The following is a 20,378-nucleotide window of genomic DNA, read 5'->3' on the forward strand; positions in this document are numbered from 1 at the left end:
TTTTGCATGAAAAAATTAGTAATTCTTCACACGTGGGGGGGAGGTTGGCTGATTTTCTCTTCATCGCCTGTTATTCTCCCCCATGCTCTCCATCGCCTGCCTCTCAGAAGGCTGAATTTCTGCATTTCTCTTCATCGCCTGCTTCCCATGGATTGTACCTGCTGCTGAAAACCCACACGTGTGCTGAAAATCTGATTGTACTTGCTGCCCACGTGGACTGTACTGAAAACCAGATTGTACTTGCTGCCACGTGGACTGTACCTAATTTGTACCTGCTGGATTGTACCTGATTGTACCTGCTGGACTGCACCCCTAAAATTGGGTGTAGCAAGTGTTGAATGGAAGAGCAAGAGAGAATGCCCCATCAAATTCAGCCCCCAACTCCCAATTTTTGCTGATTAAGTCCGGGCCAACCATATGCTAGACACTCTTGCATAAAGGAGACCAAAAAAAAAAAGCATTCAATCAAGAGGCTTACCTCTTCAGGTGGCACCCCTTCATGAACCGGCACCCCTCTCAAGAGCAATCGCACCCTTTCGTGGAAGCGTTCCCAATCGGCTGCCGGCGGTGAGCGCATGACGATTCGTTGATTTTTTATTTAAAAAAACCCAACACACCTCATAACCTCAACCAAAGGTCAAGACTATAAGGCTTTAATGCCACGTGTACAAACACATTTTTTAAAAAAAAAACCATAAACTTACCTTACGGGCCCCTACGAAACAGCGCCACCTTGTGTGCAGTTTCGGCCTGCACCCGCCGCCTTCCTGCATACAGGTTCCCTCGCGCCAGCGTGCAGCCCTCCTCCTCCTCCACGAATTCAGCACCCGTACCTTCTTCATTGTTGGCCTCCTGCGGTCTACGCTTGTGTTTGGATCAGCCACGTGTAGACGGTATTTCCGTGGATCCAAAGAAAATACAGGTTATTGTTAATTGGCCAACTCCCACAAACATCCATGATGTTCGTTCTTTTTTAGGACTTGCCAACTTCTATCACACAAAGGTTCATCGATTTTCCGAAATAGCTACTCCTCTCACAGAACTTCTAAAGTCCGCTCCTGCATTCCAATGGGCTGAAGCCGCAACACAAGCTTTTGGAAATTTAAAGACAGCTTTGACAACAACTCCTGTCATGGCTATTCCAGACCCTACTCTCCCCTTTGATGTTTACACGGATGCTTCTGATATTGCCACTGGTGCCGTCTTAATGCAACAAGGACGTGCTATTGCGTTTGACAGTCATAAGCACTCTGCAATTCAAGGAAGATACCCGGTATATGACAAGGAATTTTTGGCTATTGTTCATGCCTATCATGCATGGAAACATTATCTCCTTGGTGCGGATTCAGTGGTGAAAACAGATCATCATTCTTTGAAATATATCTTCACGCAGCCAGTTATGAATGCTAGGCAAGCGCGTTGGGTCGAATTCTTAGCCAATTTTCATATGACAATTGAGTATGTTCCTGGTCTTACCAATGTGGTTGCGGATGCCCTCAGTCGTATGCCGCCAGCTTCAGTCTTGGCTATTTCTACAGTTGAAATGGATATACCTCAAAGTTTCAAGGACCGTTATTCAAAAGATCGTGATTTTGGAAATGCATTTCGAATTCTCAATTCTCAGAATGCAACTCCTTCTATGACATGCGAGAGCTTATGACCGTAGTAATCACAACCTTAGTCTAACTAAACTGCACTTAATGATGTTTAAGAGATAGACAAATATGTGTCAATGCAATGCAGCTATATTATATGAGGAATGCGGTTACAATGAGATCCAAATGGATCTATACTGCTGAATATGCTGCCTATATGCTGAATATGCTTAATGAATTGCTATGATGAATGAACTACCGTCCTGATGATGAAACGCAGATGCTCTCCTGTTTCCTGGGAGGGAAACGCTGAGGAGATAGATGCGTTGGCTGAATATGCTGGACTGAATGCTGTATGCTGATGCGTTGGCTGAATATGCTGCTCCCAAAGCTTCCTGGAGGAGATGCGTTGGAGCACCTTGCTGTACACTGCTGAACTGATATGCGATGATGTTCTCAGCCCTTCTGGAGTAGAAACGCTGAGGGACTGAGGCTGAATGCTGAATGGACTGGGAATGCTGAATGGAGAGGCGCCTATATATATATGCATGAATGCTGCTGGTCAGCCAGCATAAGTGCTGTCGGCCAGATGCCATGTCCACAACTGCTGTCGGCTGCCCCATAAATGCCTGTAAAAATGCCTATAAAATTGCATAAATGCCAGTAAAATACCTGATGACTCTAATGATGCTAAAATGATGATGCCATGTCACTGTACACCTGACTGGTGTGCACGTGGCATTCCCTGCTGCTAAACTGTTGCTGGGTGATAAACCTGGCAACCTTCGACTCCTCTGTGATCCTTCTCCTCCGAACCACTGCCCCCTTCTGTCTTCTGCTGCCGGGACTGAGGCCATCTCCAGGAGTGAAATCCTTCGAGCCAAGACTCCATGTACTGCGGGAACTGAATGGCAAATACCTGAGTCACCCTTGACCTGCCTCTGGAAACCTTTCACCTACCATCTCCGTCGTTCCTGAAGCTCTGAACCTCCTGAGGCGATGTTGGAGCAAACTTCCGTCTTCTGTGGAAGAGAAACCCCCTGCTGCCAGTTGAAGTCCAAAACTTATGTCCTCCTTTGATGATGGATGTCATTCTTCCCCAGAGAGTTCATGGGCAAACATGTATGCCTTGCAGATGCAAGTCTGACTGCTAAGATGACTACTATGCAAGCCATGTGCAACCCTATATGCTGTGCAGGAATGCAGATGGATGGGTTACTAATGCATACCTAAGGGAAAATCCCTAAGGGTGGCCTGCAAAATTTTAAGAACTGGGTTTAACTGTGCGGAAGCGATAAAAATGATGTCTGACTGAATGACTGATGAACTGAACATGCTCTAAGGCTGGTTACCCTGTAACGCTCTGATACCAATGTGACATGTGAGAGCTTATGACCGTAGTAATCACAACCTTAGTCTAACTAAACTGCACTTAATGATGTTTAAGAGATAGACAAATATGTGTCAATGCAATGCAGCTATATTATATGAGGAATGCGGTTACAATGAGATCCAAATGGATCTATACTGCTAAATATGCTGCCTATATGCTGAATATGCTGAATGAAGTGCTATGATGAATGAACTGCCGTCCTGATGATGAAACGCAGATGCTCTCCTGTTTCCTGGGAGGGAAACGCTGAGGAGATAGATGCGTTGGCTGAATATGCTGGACTGAATGCTGTATGCTGATGCGTTGGCTGAATATGCTGCTCCCAAAGCTTCCTGGAGGAGATGCGTTGGAGAACACCATCCTGTACACTGCTGAACTGATATGCGATGATGTTCTCAGCCCTTCTGGAGTAGAAACGCTGAGGGACTGAGGCTGAATGCTGAATGATGGACTTGGAATGCTGAATGGAGAGGCGCCTATATATATATGCATGAATGCTGCTGGTCAGCCAGCATAAGTGCTGTCGGCCAAATGCCATGTCCACAACTGCTGTCGGCTGCCCCATAAATGCCTGTAAAAATGCCTATAAAATTGCATAAATGCCAGTAAAATACCTGATGACTCTAATGATGCTAAAATGATGATGCCATGTCACTGTACACCTGACTGGTGTGCACGTGACACCTTCCGACTTGAAGATTTATGGAGCATATACAATAGTGGATGGTTTATTATATTATCAGGACCGTATTTGTGTACCTCATGATACTCATGTTCGAAGAGTATTGGTGAAAGAACATCACGAGGTCACTTATGTTGCACACCCAGGCATCAACAAGACATATCGTCTTTTGACAGCTACATACTATTGGCCTCAAATGAAGCAAGATGTTATTAAGTTTGTTACAGCATGTCTCTCGTGCCAACGTATGAAAGCTAGCAGACAAGTTCCAACTGGTCTTCTTCAACCACTTCCAGTTCCCAATGAACGCTGGGAAAGTATTAGTTTGGATTTTATCACTTCATTGCCACGTTCTTCTAAAGGCAATACACAGATTCTTGTGGTGGTTGACAAATTTTCTAAAATGGCACATTTCATTCCGTGCAAGAAAGCAGCCCAGGCTTCAAAAATTAACATCTACAAAAGACCCCAAGCGTCTATTAGACCATGATTGATACAATGATACCATGGATATACTTATTACTAGGCCACGGAAAAAGTGGTGAGCTGTCCACCCGAACCCCTTAATTGGGAACTAACTTCGTATTTTTCATGTGTTTAGGTGATCATGGGAGGATTTCGTCACAAGAATCTCAGATTTTGTTGTCACATGCACAACATGTGGACACGCTTAATCCCATATTTTGGCTATGTTTAGGAACCTTTTAAGGCATTGACCAGCTTTTTATGGGATTTTTGGTATTTATCTCTCCAAGGATGGGTGGGTGTAGGGGAGCCTCTAAATAGCCAAGACTAGTACAGTCATTAGTCATCTGATCCCTGGTTTGTGGGACACATCATAGGCTTAGGTGTTTCCTTTTGGAGGCCATGTTGGCGAGGATCTATGTACATATTGATACATATATACAGAAACGCTGTTAGCAACATCTCTCTCTTCATCTTTGCATTTTGTCGAGTTCTTAATACAGGCAGTTCTTCCCCATGTGACATTTGTCGCGTGGATTCCTGAATGTTGGTATCAAAGTGGAAGCCCTGAGGAGAGCAAGAGACATTGCCTATGGGACTGCCCCAAGGCACAATAGGTTTGGCAGCACATCCTCTGTCTATTCACCACCAATCCAAGCATTGCCCGTACCATCAATGGATCACCTCCAATCCAAGCACTGTGGCTTCAAGACAAGACTAAACAAAGCTGCCAAGATAAGCTCTTGACTTAAACATATTTGGCACCACTAACGGGAACTAGCGTAGGGCTTAGATCCATTTTTCCATTCATTCCAAGCTATTGGGATCACCCAATATTGCTTGGTGGTGGTGATTAGGACAACGGGTTTAAAGCTATATGTGTTGAGTTTTATTGCCTTTGATTTTGTTTTGAAGGTTGTTTATATTAGGTCATTCTATTTCCATATATTGGACAGGGAATACCCTTATGCATTGGTGATTTACATGATTTGAAAACCCACAAGGCTTTGATCTTATCGCATTGAGCTAAGAAATAGCTTAGTATTTTGGGGGGCTATAGCTCGTTGAGTTGCAGAGGCAGGCGAGGCCTTTCTTTAAATGGATGATGGACGTGGGCTTGCTTTGAGTCTCACTCACATGCGCATCTCTGAGACTATAGTGGCAATTCAGATATGGGCCTGGACTCCAAGGTCAAACATTAGCGATCATCAGTAGCATAGCAGCCCTGCACATTTGGCGAGACCAATGGAGCGAGGCCATCAGCCTGATTACGAACACCCCCCGCTCCCCCCCCCCCCCCCCCCGGCGGCAAGCTGAGGTCATCCAGTCCATGTGGGTGGACCTCCTACACACCCTCCAGGGCCGATTTGAGCGCTTGAGACAGGTGATTCAGAGCGCATGCAACAGTGGCATGAGGTTTTCTTCCATACCTAGACCCCAGGACCCTTCCTATCCAGGGAGTACAGTGGAGTTTCCTGGCACTACAGGACCCAGTGTGGCTTTTTCCTCCACCTCCAGTTGTAGCCTAGAGCAGCCAGCCAAGGAGGGAGTCCCCCCTTCCTTATGTCATGAGAATAATTATCCAGCCAACCTTTAAATACCAATGGCTTGGGCGCCCATTGTAAGAACAGCCAAGTCTACACACGACCTTGGCACAAACCCTTTGGTCCACGTGCATGCACACCGTTGGGCCCTTAAGGCTTGACGAGCCTTTGTACTACAAGAAAATGGCTTTTATTCCTTGATACCATGAGGGACGACCAGCCCATTCCTTGTGGTTGCTAGTGTCTGCACTTTATTTTTGCATGGCATGACTGCATTGTTGTGTGTTTAAAAGTAAATTATTTGATCTCTAGCAGGCATGGGCTTGTTACAGGAGATGAAAGCACCCTGGCAACAAGTCTATTTTTGTAAGGCCTTATGATTCAGTACAAGATCACGGCTTTTGTGTTGCCTGCATGAGCTTCATTTTCCATCGGAAATTATATGGGGCTGATGGCACTATAAGAGTAAGAGATTATACAGGTACGAGCACCAGGAGATCTATCAGGCGAGATGATCAACACGATGGGATCAAACAGGGCTGTCCACTCTCTCAAACTCTATTTGGACTGTACACTGATGAGATTTCAGAATTCATTGACAAGTTGGGGATAAAAAGATCACGGCTGGCTTAGACACTAGTGCCTATATTTTTGTACGCAGATGGCATAGTCCTCATTTCAAATTCAGCAAAAAGGCTGCAGAGACATCTTCATGCACTTCAGTCTAGTTGTGAGGAGAGGGATCTTCAGCTGAATGTAAGTAAAACTAAGGTCAGGATTTTTTAAACCTCTCATCAGCTTGTGTCCAAACAGTTTTTCTTTTTCCGAGGTGATCAAGTTAAGCTGGAGACTTCATACGTCTACCTATTGCTATTGTCTATCTGAATCCAGCTGCTTCTTGGAATTGCTTTCTGTCCAATGTATCACAGGTTACACCACTTACAGCTGCTTCTTGGAATTGCTTTCTGTCCAATGTATCACAGGTTACAGCACCTTCACAGTAAATGCTTGTCCTAGATGTTTGTAAATTCCTCTCAAGACAGCGCTTATTCAAAAGAGCATCAAGAAGGCACCCGAAGTAAATCAATAATGGTCATATGTTGCTAAGACCATATAGAGGGTAAACACATGACCTCACGCAAAGACTACCTCCTAAGCTAGGGATTGGTTGCAGCATTGGGAGCAAGATATTGAGGATTCTCACCATCATTTTAAGCACACAACTTTGCTAAGACTGTCTCTAGCCCCACAAAACTTGTGTTTTCCTTTACGCATCCAGACTTCTACCACAAGGTGATCTCAAATCCTGTACAAGGTCCACCCTTGTCACTAATCACTTACTAGACTGCTGTTGATAGCAGTTTATTGTATTTGGTCTGAGTGACCTTTAGCCCATGAAGCAGGCATTTAAATCCGTAGAGCTCCTGGAGGTTGGCCAAAGACCAAGAGAACCCTCAAACAACCACCATGCACAAACATACAAGAAAGGACCAAATCATAGGTGTTATAATCAAGCTCCCCACCCAAGCAAAGCTGCCTAGAGCAACCCCAAGCCTGAAGATTAGCCCAACATGGATTGCACACATTGCTCAAACTCCAGCATCTCATACCACCGCATCCCATTATTCAAGTGTCTGGCTAGAGAGCTTAATCATGACCTTGCTCTCCTAGGGAATCCTCCCAACTCATGAAAGCTCATTCTGAGTAATCCACTATACAGGCTGGGAGTCAATAATATAGGTAACATTTAATAAAAGCAATCATAACTCACTTTACACTGATCTGGCTCATAGATCTAGCCAGCATGTTTTACGAATCAGTTTTCAAAACCATCCTAAAACACCCTGCCGGAAGAAATGATAAGACGGCTGATTGGATGCACAGAGAAAGGGAAAAAAAAGATTCGGTCACAGGGTGACTTAGGGCTTAAACGTTTACCTTGTTTTGTTGCAGGTGTGCACAGATAGTAAAGAGCTGTTACAGCATTTAGCACCTGTATAAGAAAAGATCACCAAAAAGCCTCCAGATGTGATGATTAAGAACAGATGGCATGCAAGTTTCAAAAATATTAGCACCAACTACCACCACAATGAATTGTTGTCCCTTTGTTGTGCCATAAGCATGTATGAGGACTTTCTTTTGCTATTAAACCTCGCCCTCCTGCTTATCGTCAAATACCACTGTGGGTACGGCGTTTAAGGTGGGCAAGAGTTGGATTGCATTGGTTGTCACGTGCACAGCCTATTGGTGTACAAGTGACATGGAATTCTTAGCATCCATAAGCATTAAGCAGATAGTGAAGGCTAAAAGAGTGTTAGGGTTAGGGTTTGGAGATGCTGCAAACAGGCGTGGAGAGCAACAGAGAGAGAACACGACTTCTTTGTATTCTGCAGATCAAAATGTGAAGTACAATAGCCACATAATAAGTGACCTAAAGAGATGTGTTCACATGTCCGGCCAAGAGCCTTGTAAATCCACCCGTATAAATTTCATGTCTCGCTAATTATATGGCTATGGCATCACCTTTGTAAATAACATTCCACTCCTTCTCTCTAGCTTCTTCCTCTCACCACCCTTGGCTCTATCATGAGGGCTTTAGGTGGGGGCACTTGTAATCATCCTAGAGTCCACTTCTATGGTACCCTTCATAACTTCCCTAACCATGGTTAGAAGCTCAACCCAAGCCCTTACCCATGGCTTTCTGCCGAGTGGACCAAAACACCTATAAACTGCATGTAAGTGAAACTAAGCTAAACTGGGGGAAAAAACCTCCACTAACTGAAGTAAAAAGTGCCCCAGTAATCTACTGATGATCACTAGCACTCCTCTGGGTGCATACACAGCATAAAACCCAACAAACCCCCCTGGAGTGATATGTGATCACTGTACATCATCCACCAAAAGGAAACAAATTCAAAGCACTGCGGAATGCTTCGAATTTCGGATGTGGTAATGCCTTGGTGAAGATGTCTGCCACATTCTGATCTATAGGACAGTAGATCAGACTGATATCTCCTGCCTAGAGTCTCTCCCGAACAAAATGATAGTGAATCTCAATGTGTTTCGTGCGAGCATGAAACACAGGATTCCTGACCACAGCAATGGCACTCTGACTATCAGTATAGATAGGTGTAGGCTCCTCCACTGAAATATCCATATCAGTCATGAGACGACGCAGCCAAACACACTCAACAGTAGTAGTGTTGGCTGCTCTGTACTCTGCCTCACAAGACGAAGTGGCCACTGTGGTCTGTTTCTTGCTTAGCCAAGAAATGCATGAAGAGCCAAGAAAGAAACAATTTCCACTAGTGGAATGTCGGGTATCAAAATCACCAGCCCAATCTGAATCACTGTAAGCGTATAACTGCATGTCACCCCCCTCAGGATAAAGCAATCCAAGAGACAAGGTACCCTGCAAATAACGGAATACACGCTTCACAGCTTGCCAATGTGACAACCGCGGGCTGTGCATGAATCTGCTCAACTGAGAGACTGCATACTGAATATCTGGCCTTGTATTACACAAGTAAATAAGGCACCCAACAGCCTGAGCATATGTAGTGGCATCAAAGGAAATACTGTCATCTTGTAGTGACAGTTTCATCCCAGGCTCCATAGGAGTACTAATAGGCTTGCAATCCTGAAATTTAAACTTCTCCAGAAGTTTAGCAACATACCGTGATTGCAACAACCCAATGCCTCTGTTATCCTGCACAAACTGTATGCCCAAATAGTAGTGTACAAGCCCCAAGTCAGACATGTCAAATGTCTGTTGCAGTATCTCTTTAAAAGCTGCAATTTTGTCATCATTTGATCCCATGAGCAAGAGATCATCCACATAAAGACTGATGACCAGCAGATCTGTCTCTTCTTTCTTTACATACAGAGTGGCTTCCGATGGACTGTTCACAAATCCCTGAGTGAGTAGAAAAGCATCTATTTTTGCATACCAAGCTCGTGGAGCTTGTTTCAAACCATACAAGGCCTTTTTCAGCCTGCATACTTTCCCCTCATGACCATGTTCTGCAAAACCCATGGGCTGAAATACATAAACTTCCTCCTCGAGGTCCCCATGTAGGAATGCAGTCTTTATGTCCAACTGGTGAACAACCCAACCACGATGTGCAGCCAATGCAATGACACACCTAAGTGTCGACATACGGGATGTAGGAGCAAATGTCTCCTCATAATCAATGCCCTTCTTCTGTGCATAGCCCTTTGCAACTAGACGGGCTTGTACCTGTCAATGGATCCATCTGCATGTCTTTTCAACTTATAGACCCATTTAGTACCAATTGCTTTCTTGCCTTTGGGCAGATCAACCAAATCCCATGTTTGATTCCTTTTAATAGAATCAAGCTCATCCTGCATGGCTTTGTTCCAATGCACATTATCTCGTGCATCCACAAATGAATCAGGCTCTTCATCATCCTGTAAACGAGCTGCCATAACCAGATTCAAATCCATGATGTGTGCATGCTCATTGGTCCGTGTCTCCCTACGAGTACGACCAGCAAGAGGACCCTCTAAATGGCTGTCCTGTAATGTCCTCAAATACCATCTAGGTATGTGTCTGACCTGTGGTGCCTGCTGCCCCATATTTGGTTCAGCTTCTGGCTCAATGTGCTGCTGAATTTCTGCACCACCTTCATCATTTGCTGGCTGTCCTGTACCCTCATGAGTTGGATCACCAACTCTGGAATGAAACTCCATAGGTAGTAGACCTTCAAACACATCATTTTCAGCCTGATTTGCATCATAACCAGCCATGGATATTTCTGATTTTTCATCGAAAATCACATCCCGACTAGTGAATATCTTCCTGGATAGTGGGTCATATAACCGGTAGCCCTTGCTCTCACGGCTATACCCAACAAAAATGCATTTTGTGGCTTTATCATCCAGCTTCCTCCTCAACTCTTTGGATATGTGTGCATATGCAAGACACCCAAAGATACGAAAATGTGATACAGAAGGCTTGCGGCCATGCCAAGCCTCAAAAGGAGTAATGGAAACCAATGCCTTTGTGGGACATCGATTCAAAATATGACAAGCACACATGACAGCTTCCACCCAAAAGATATGTGGTAGCCTCTTTGCCTTAGCATACATCTGGCCATCTCCATGAGTGACCGATTCTTCCTTTCTGCAACCCCATTCTGCTGTGGAGTGTAAGGAGTAGTATACTGATGTTTTATACCTCTACTCCCAAGAAAGGAATTCAGCATGTGTGACATATATTCCCCCCCTCGGTCAGAATGGAGAGTCTTGACCTTGCATCCTAACTCTGTCTCAGCAAGTGCTACAAAGGCCAAAAATGCATCATATACCTGTGATTTCTGTGTCAAAGAATAGACCCAGCATATACGAGAGAAGTCATCAATAAATGTTGCAAAATAGAAGCAACCACCTAATGACTTCGTCTGCATGGGACCACAAAGATCACTGTGTATAAGCTGCAACTTTGCAGTTGCTCTTAGAGCCTGATCACGTGGGAAGGAAAACCTATGTATTTTTCCCAAAATACATCCTTCACAAATGTGATCTGGAGGCTTCTCCATGAGAGGTAGATCTGTAAACATGTTATGTCGCTGCATAAGCATAAGACTACCAAAATTTACATGCCCCATGCGAGCATGCCATAACTCCGCATCAACCATAGCTGGAGTAAGAGTGAATGCATTATAAGCAGACTGATCCACTGGCTGAAATGCATCCAACTGATAAAGTCCATGACATAATGTACCAGTAAGCATCAAGGTCAAGGCATTAGCTTTGTCTCTAACCATGCATTTATCATCATCAAAGTGGACTTGCATACCACAATGTGCTAAAGAAGAAATGGACAACAAATTCTTCTTTATCCCTGGTACATATAAGGCATCTTTAAGGCGGAGAATGGAGCCATCAATGGCTGTGAGCTGAATCTCCCCAATGCCACGAACTGGATATGAAGCATTGTTGGCACACTGAACAGTTTTGCCAACAGGGGCAGGGCCAACATGACTAAACAAATCCCTGCGAGATGTGATATGCTTTGAGGCACCACTATCAAAATACCAAGTACATGCATACTCTGTCATACTGAGTGCCTGTGAAGACCAAGAGGCATCATAGCTGCATGTATAAAAACAGTAATCCCTGTCCTCAACAAAAGAAGCAGTTTCTGGAGGAGCTTTAGAAGCATCATTAACAGACATCCCAGCTTCCTTTGCCTTCTCTTTGGCAATCCTCTTCCTACATTCCGTGATGTGGTGACCTGGCTTCTTACAGTAATGACATTTGCCCTTCATCTTGGGCTGTCCATCACCTTTCTTGGTATTCTGTGAAGAACCACCATCACCTGAATTCTGATTTGAACTCTTTGGCTGAGTTTTTCCTTTCCCCTTTTGACCTGTAGTAAATGCTTGTTCAGCATTTGTGTTCATATTCATATTCTTCCTCATTTGCTCTTCTTGTAGCAAGAGAGCAACAAGTTCCTGATACTTGAGGGGTTCAACAGCATTCCTCATGCTGAGGTTCAAAGAGGTATGAAAAGCCAAGTAAGATCTTGGCAAAGAGTGCAAGATGGTGGACACAAGCTGTGTCTCAGGAATAATCTCATCCACATTGATGAGTTGCTCTCTCAAATCCTGCAGCTTGTTTAAGTGGCTAGACATATCATCTCCTTCATTCATTTTCTGATTTTCCAGCTCTCTTTTCAAAAATGAGATCCGAGCATCATTACGAGCAGCATACATCTGCTCCAAAGTCACCCATGCATTCTGTGAAGAGCCAGCTGAACGAATATGAGGTATAACAGACCTCTGTACTGACAATGCAATGAGTGACAAAGCTTGTGCATCCCTGGCATCCCATGTATTTTGAGCATTTGTTCTTTGAACAGGCAATGGCTGCCCTGGAGCCTGTACCTGTTGTCCTCGTCCACGAGCACCCCCTTGGGGAGGAGTCTCTGGAGCCAATGGACCTGGACGTGGTTCATCACCACTAACAAAATCCCAAAGACCTTTTGCCACAAGCACATTTTTCAGCATAAAACTCCACAAGGAGTAGTTTGTGCCATCCAATTTGTCTTCCTTAGACAAATACGTGAATACATCACTTTGCTGTTGATTTGCCATTATGCCTACGCACAATGTTGTACCTGTGTATCAAAAACCCAATAGCAAGAACCCTGAAAACAACTGTACTCCACTGAATACAGTTCACCCAAATATGCCTGCACTCTCAATCCTCTGAATGTGCAGCTCAATGCACCAATGACTGAGTAGAGCAGCAAATAGCGTACACAATGCCAAAATGCCCCAAAAATGCCCAAATTTATTGCACCCAAAACTGTGAAAAAAAAAAAAAAAAAAACCTGTAGACTTCTTTGCTAGAAAGTCTGCCTGTAGTGCCTGTAGATTTTCACAGAGAAAATAGTATTGCCCAAAAACAAAAAAAAATTTAATGCTTACCACAAGTTGACTGAGCAGGTTGTGGTACATATGCAGGTACAGTCCACCAAAAGAACACGTACAATTGACTGTACTGTGCAGGTACAGTCGACTTGTACTTTATAGAACTGAAGGCGACTGCAGATGTTTACTGTGTGCAGGTACGTTCACTGTACTGAGCGGGCAGGGCGACCACATACAACTGGTGCAGTTGACTGTGTGCAGGAAGGCAGGTACAGTTCGAGTACAGAAGCAGTCGACTGAATACAGTCGACCAGTGCAGTACGAAGGCAAATTGACGTGCGCTGACAAATGCAGTCGGCGCTGACAGGTACAGTCAGCGCTGACTGTACGGGCTGTACGGAATGCTTCAGTCTTCCTGCTGACGACGCCGAACAGGTACAGCAGCTGCAGGCGAACAGGTACAGTCGGCAGCTGTACGGTTACTACAGACGGCGCACAGTGTACGGGCAGATACAATGATGTACGGGTTGTACTGAGACTTAAGGTGGCAGTGTACAGGCAGGGCAAGGGCAAGCCTACAATGCTCTGATACCAAATGAAGGCTAAAAGAGTGTTAGGGTTAGGGTTTGGAGATGCTGCAAACAGGCGTGGAGAGCAACAAAGATAGAACACGACTTCTTTGTATTCAGCTGATAAAAATGTGAAGTACAATAGCCACATAATAAGTGACCTAAAGAGATGTGTTCACATGTCCGGCCATAAAATGTGCCGGGTGGACCAAAACACCTATAAACTGCATGTAAGTGAAACTAAGCTAAACTGGGGGGAAAAACCTCCACTAACTGAAGTAAAAAGTGCCCCAGTAATCTACTAATGATCACTAGCACTCTTCTGGGTGCATACACAGCATAAAACCCAACAGATAGCATTCATGAGCATCAAGTATTATCCAGGCATTTACAACAGTTATTCACAGTAGATCACAGCATGAGTATCAGTGTAAGGGGCTGTTACAGCACCTACAACAGGTACATAAGGCGTTCATGGCATTTAGAGCATGTAGTACATCAAGTCAGAGAACCTTTACGAGCATTTATCCCAGCACTTTCCCGTTGGTGACGCGCCCTCTCCAGTCCCGGAGTGGGCCCCTCTGGCCCCACCAGTATGGCAACCGATCCCTCGTCGAGATCCCCCCCCCCCCCGTGATCCCCAGTGTTCTGAGAGGCCAGCCGGCTTCTCTGAGCCCCAGGCGGTGAGCCCCAGGCGGGCCCCTCCTCCCAGCTTTCCTCTCCGATGGATCCCCCTCAGTAGCACCCCTTCCAGCCTCTCCGCCCTCACTCACCACCACCTCCCCCGGTTTCGTCACCGACTTTACCCCCCCCCCCCCTTTCCGCCTCTCCAGAGCACTCTCATCGCCCCCCCGCAGCCCCTGATAGGGTGCGGAGGCAGCTGGCGGGATCAGTCCGTCACTTGATTCACCAATTCTCCGATCCGGTAGAGATGACCATCGTTGCCTCCCCTTAAGGAGACAACCCCTACCCTCAGGGCAGGCGGCTTTCATGCCTTCAGTTTCTTGAATTAGGTCGAGTGCAACCAAACCCAAATTGCGGTGTGCCCTGCGAGCAAGCGTGTAGAGTGAGCAAGTGCGAAGCACAAGCGATGCGGCAGTGACGTGATGGAAGAAACCCATACACTGCAAGGAATGCTAGTAGCCTACCGGGAGAAACCTAGCCGGTAAGGGAGTGCTAGTTTTTGTCCACTAGCAAGTGGTTCAACCCTTCAAAAAGCTACGCTAGCTCTTCGTTGCCGCGGGGCTTTTGCGTGCGTGCGCGGGATGCCATCAGGTGAATTCCGATACGAGTAATCTGACCATTGTGGGCTTGATGACAACCTTGCTATATTCCCCTGGAGACAGTAGGTTTCCAACACGGTGACTAGGGGGTGCCACTTCAATGTTGAGGGGGATCGATCCGGGGATTTCGTGCTATGTAATGGGTGTTTTCAAACAGTTAGTCCACTCGTGGGTGTTCATTCAACTCCTAGACCCGTACATCCAGTGTCTACCGACAGAAGGGACTCACATTTTTGAGGAGACAGTAGCCCCTATTTGGGTATGTGGGGTTTTTCACCACTCCAAGTGTCACCAATTGGCCGACCATTTCGTCCATCTCCAGTTTTTGTGTCTCGTTCACTTGAGGCCAGGCTGGTGTCTCATGTGAAGAGGCCAGTATTTTGCTGACATGGACGGGAGCCAGACTGGTGCCACCCGTGTGTTAGCAGGAAGGTGTCGTATGGGCGGGAGCCAGACTGGTGCCATCCGTGTATGACCTGGACTGTGTTCGACCCATGGGATTGTCACGCCATAAAAGATCCAGTATTTACCTATGGGACTGTCACTCCATAGGGAGGCTCGTGCCTGGAATTGTGTCTTACCTATGGGACTGTCACTACATAGGAAAACCAGGATTTATGTTTTACGTCGTGCCATTTTTGTGCCGACAGATATTTTGTACTTACCTATGCCGACTGTCACTACATAGGAAGACCACGATTTATGTTTTACGTCGTGCCATTTTTGTGCCGACAGATAGGAAGACCAGGATTTATGTTTTACGTCGTGCCATTTTTGTGCCGACAGATATTTTGTACTTGTTCCATGAACAGGAGATATGTCCATGATACTATTTATACATGCACTCATGTTTTGCATGTTTGAAACTGTTTTCGCATGACTTGTATTTTTGTGTTTGCCTGCTTGACGTGTTACTTACTGAGCGGGGACGCCTGCTAGTGAGTCGTGAAGTTTGCTCTGTCTTCTGACGAGTTTTGTTGCATGTGAACAGGTGGTAAGTGTATTGCACATGTTGGTTTAATATTTTATATTCTAACCTTTTATTTTATAAGGTTAAATGTTCACACTCACTTAAGAGTGGGCACCCCCTTTGGGCACCCACTTAAGGGCCAAGGTGGGGAGCCACACTTGACTTGTGTGTGTGGGGGGGTGGGTGCATGGTCACCTACCCACACCACCAAAGAGCTGGCCGCCCACATGCAAACGTGGGGAGCCAGCCAGCTCTAGTCGTGCCACTCCCCCTCCAAACTTTACAAAAAGGGAGCCACCACTTCTATCGTAGGTATCCGGCGTTCATCACCTTGGTTTTTCCTGCATCACTTCAGGCTGCGCGTGTTCACCAGCAAGCTGCTTCTTTTCTTCTCCAACAGGCGGATGCCTCCCCTGCAAAGCGGCTGCACTTCTTCCCATACAGGTGGCTGCGCCTGTTTTCCTACAGGCTGCTCTGCCTATTCAGCAGGCGGCTGCCACCACCTGAAGGCTACGCTTCTGCTCCTATCAAACTGCAGCCAGGCGCTTCCTGTCCATTCAGGCTGAGTTACAGCAGGCGATTCAGTTCCTCCACGCCTCTTCAGGCTGCAGCCAGGCGTCCTTCCCTTGCAAGCGGGTGCTCCTCCTCTCACAGCAGGCGGCTGTGACCTTTGTACGGGGCTGTGTTCCGCACACTGGCGCCTCCTCCACTTCAGTACTGCTGCGCCTTCTCCTCTCATCAGGCTGCGCTTCTATACCCTCTGTTGGCGGCTGTACCCTTTACTAGTGGCTGCGCTGGTTATCCAGTGAGCTGCCCACTACACAAGACAGCTGCGCAGGCTGCAGGCGGTTGTACTGGTCTTGGCGGCTGCGCTAGTTCTCTTACAAGGCGGCTGTGCCATCTCAACAAGGTGGCTGCTTCTTCTGTCCAGCAGGCTGCAGGTGACTGTACGCCTCCATCTCCTCCACCAGGCTGCCTTTTCTCCACTGCAGCCAGGCGACTATGTATTGGTTGCTCTTCCACGCCTCTTTAGGCTGAGCCACCTTCTCCTATACATCTGGTGGCTGTGTTCCTACAGCAAGGCGTTACCTCTCCTAAGGCGGCTGCTCCATCTCCTTTTTGCAAGAGGTTGCACTTCTTTTCCATTGGCGGCTACAAGAGGACTTTACACCTCCTAGGCGGCTACACCTTCTACACAGACACATCCGGGTATTGGACTTCCATCTGCCATCTTCAAGTAAGTGAATTTCAGATTTAAGTAAAGTATTTTGTGATAAATCTGATAAGGGACTCTCTCCATGGCAACACCCGTTCCGTGCCGGGTAGTCCAAGCTCTTGGAGAACCACGGTCCAAAGGTGCTGAGATCGGGAGAGCCAGGCGTTAGTACGAGAGTGCCTGTTTGTGCGTGGTCTTGGAACACCAGTGGGGCGCTCTCCGCGGAGTCCAGTGAAAGCACAGGACCGTAGAGACTGGACCACGCTAGTGGTCGTTCTACTTCGAATATCTACTTCGAGCCTTTTGTTTGGTACTGTATTGACATCATCTGGTTCTTGGAACCCATGGAGCATTGTATTTGTTAAATACTCCCAATAAATATATCATATATTGAGGGGGGGTCGGCCCGTTCCAGCCCCAGTGCTGGTGTCCATTTATCTCATTTCATTTCAATTCAATTTCAAGTTGTAATTAAGTTGTCCATTTCAAATTGTGGTATTAAGTTGTGCTATTACGCGTGTGGGTGTCCAACGGAGTCTATTCCCACTTGACGGGATCGGTTTCATTGGTATCAGAGCACAGTTGTTTCCCTCTTCCTAGTGGGGAAACAAACCTGTGTACTGGACGCCCCGCTTCTAGCACACTTAACACAATGGATAGCCAAGGCAACGCTTTGGAAGTGCCTAATTCGAGGGGCCCATCAAGTGCCTCGTGTGGTTCTGATGCTCTGCGAGGAAGGCACAAGCCCCTTGAAAGGGTTAATGATAGTGAATCAAAGGGTCAACTGTCTCGAGGAAAGACAGTCATGCTTGAACAAGAGCCTGATGCAATGAGGGCTGAAATGGAACATATGAGAAAACTTTTGCAGGCACAAGAGCAAGAGTTAAAATTTTTGCATGAAGATCCCCATGTGCAAAGTGCCATTGAAGCTAGGAAAGCTGACGCAATGGTAGATGTAACTTTTGAGTCTATGGCACGGAAAGTGGGCAAGAAGCCAAGGGAGTTGGCACTTGCCTACCTCCTCTGCAAAGGTAACATCAAAGAGGGGGACAACGGAGAGCTGAAATTCAGAAATCCACCTCGCTTGAAGCATGGAGATCCCGCATCTCAAAGGTTGAGGTCTTTCATGCAAAAGGAAGAGGTGACAGTCACCTCTCGTCATGCATCTTCTCCACAAGGCACAAAGTCTGACAGGTATATGTATGCTAGTGCTTATGGAGGGCATCAAGGTCACATGCATTCAAGACATGTATCCCATGGTAAGGGTGACAGGTCTGCCACTAGAAGAATTTTGCCTTCTGAGTTGTCTCATGGAGAGACATTGCCATATGCAGAAAAGTCACATGCATCTGAGTTTCAAGTTCGTGGAGCACATGCCACCGTGCCTCATGAAACTTCTATGACGGCCCATGGAGCCCATGCAGATAGGGCTGCCCCGTTGGATAAGGGGAAAAGAAAAAGAGAAGACCATGAGCCTCATGCCAGAAAGCTCAAGGAATTTAAAGCAGGTGATAAATCTGTTAAGTTTGATGTTTTTCATGGAGAGCATGATGCTTCCAAAGTGTTAGCATTTGTGGCTTAGTTTGACATTGCCTTTAGCGATGAGGACTTCATTGAGAAGTCTAAAGTACGCCATGCTAGCATGTTTTTGAAAGGGACTGCTGCTCATTGGTGGATCACTGAAAAGATCACCAAGGATCCCATTTGCACCTGGAAGGAATTTAAGGATAGATTCTATGCTCAGTTCTTGCCACCAAATGTGGAGCAAACTCTCACTCAAAAGTGGGACAGACTTGAGCAAAGAGATAATGAAAGCGTGCAACAGTATGTCAACAAGTTCTGGAAAGTGTTGCTGGAGGTAACTCCTTTTATGCAAATCACTGAGGACGAAAGAAAGAGAAAGTTTCGCTCTGGACTACAACCAGCATATCGTTCGGGCATTGAATTGCACCCGAAACATACTTTGCAACAGCTCACAGCTTCTGCTCTTGCAACAGAGCAATTGGTGCTCAAAATTAAGCAGGATCAAGGTGGTTCAAAGGGGAAAGACAAGGCTGTCCCAAATCTGCAAAAGGGTGGACAGCCACCTAAAAAGAACTTCCGGGAGACCTACAAGGGTGGTAAAGCTGAAAATACCACATCTAAAGATCAAGGCCCAAAGAAGAACAAATTCGGCTTGACTCCAGAGCAAAGAGAGTAATATGCCAAGGACGGAAAATGTTTTTCTTGTGGTAGCAAAGACCACATGTTTCGACAATGCCCTGACCGCAAACCAAAGCACGATGACAAGCACACCAAGGCTAATGTACATGCAGTTCTTGATGTACAAGGAAACACTAAACATGATGCAAAAGAGCGAATGGTATGCAAGGCTTGGGGACAAATCAAGGATCAGCCTGCCTTATTCATGTTTGATGACTATGCAACCGATAACTTCATCTCTATGCAAACGGCAGCTGCATTGGGTATTGAGGTTGAGAACATGGGACCTCAGATTGAAGCCGAAGCTACATTTGTTGGTAAAGAGGTGCAGGTTACTCCATTGATAGGGAAATTGCGCATACATATCCAGGGCTACCTTGATAATGAACATTTCTTAGTTGCTCCACTAAATGGATGTGATGTATGGCATCATAGGCTTGAGCCCCGCAAAGAGTACAAGACCAATATGATTTCTTTTATGCATAAAGGCCACATGCATTTTTTTGATGCTGGCAAAGAAGGGGATTCCATCCCACTTGTATCACACATCCAAATTAATAAAGCAATGAAAAAGAGTCTTTTTGCGTACTTGGTTTTTGTTCGTGATAGCCTTGTGCCAAATCATCAAAATGTGGATGCTATGACTAATGATAGGCTGAATTTTCTTCATGCATTCAACGACTATTTTCCTGATTCATTGCCAGGTGAATTACCTCCCTAAAGGCCCGAAGATCATTTGCATAGATCTTGTGCCAGGTAGTTCTCCTTCTAACAAACCCGCATACCGAGTGAGTGCTACACAACAAGAAGAGATCATGAAGCAGGTAAATGAGCTTTTAGAGAAAGGTTTGGTTCAGCCCAGTTCCTCACCTTATTGCTCTCCTGTGCTTCTTGTTCAAAAGGACGGATCATTCCGCATGTCTGTGGACTATAGAGCTTTAAACAAGCTTACCATCAAGAACAGATTCCCAATTCCGCGAATTGATGACATCTTGGATAAGCTTGATGGTTCGGCTTGCTTTAGCCGACTTGATTTGAAGAGTGGTTATCACCAAATAC

At 45.9% G+C, this 20,378-nt stretch overlaps 1 protein-coding gene across 1 annotated transcript in view; it reads right to left on the bottom strand.

Annotated features, from left to right (window-relative positions):
* LOC147610530 (ARM repeat superfamily protein) overlaps nt 1-20,378 on the bottom strand; it is a 134,012-nt gene that overhangs the window by 36,556 nt on the left and 77,078 nt on the right. Inside the window, exon 6 of the mRNA XM_086786206.1 lies at nt 7,618-7,672. Coding sequence (XP_086642332.1) covers nt 7,618-7,672 — 55 coding nt within the window. The remainder of the gene's footprint in view (nt 1-7,617; nt 7,673-20,378) is intronic.

The sequence above is a fragment of the Cibotium barometz genome, chromosome 49 (assembly GCF_041138505.1).
Source record: "Cibotium barometz isolate CiBa-2024 chromosome 49, ASM4113850v1, whole genome shotgun sequence".
NCBI classification, from domain to species: domain Eukaryota; kingdom Viridiplantae; phylum Streptophyta; class Polypodiopsida; order Cyatheales; family Cibotiaceae; genus Cibotium; species Cibotium barometz.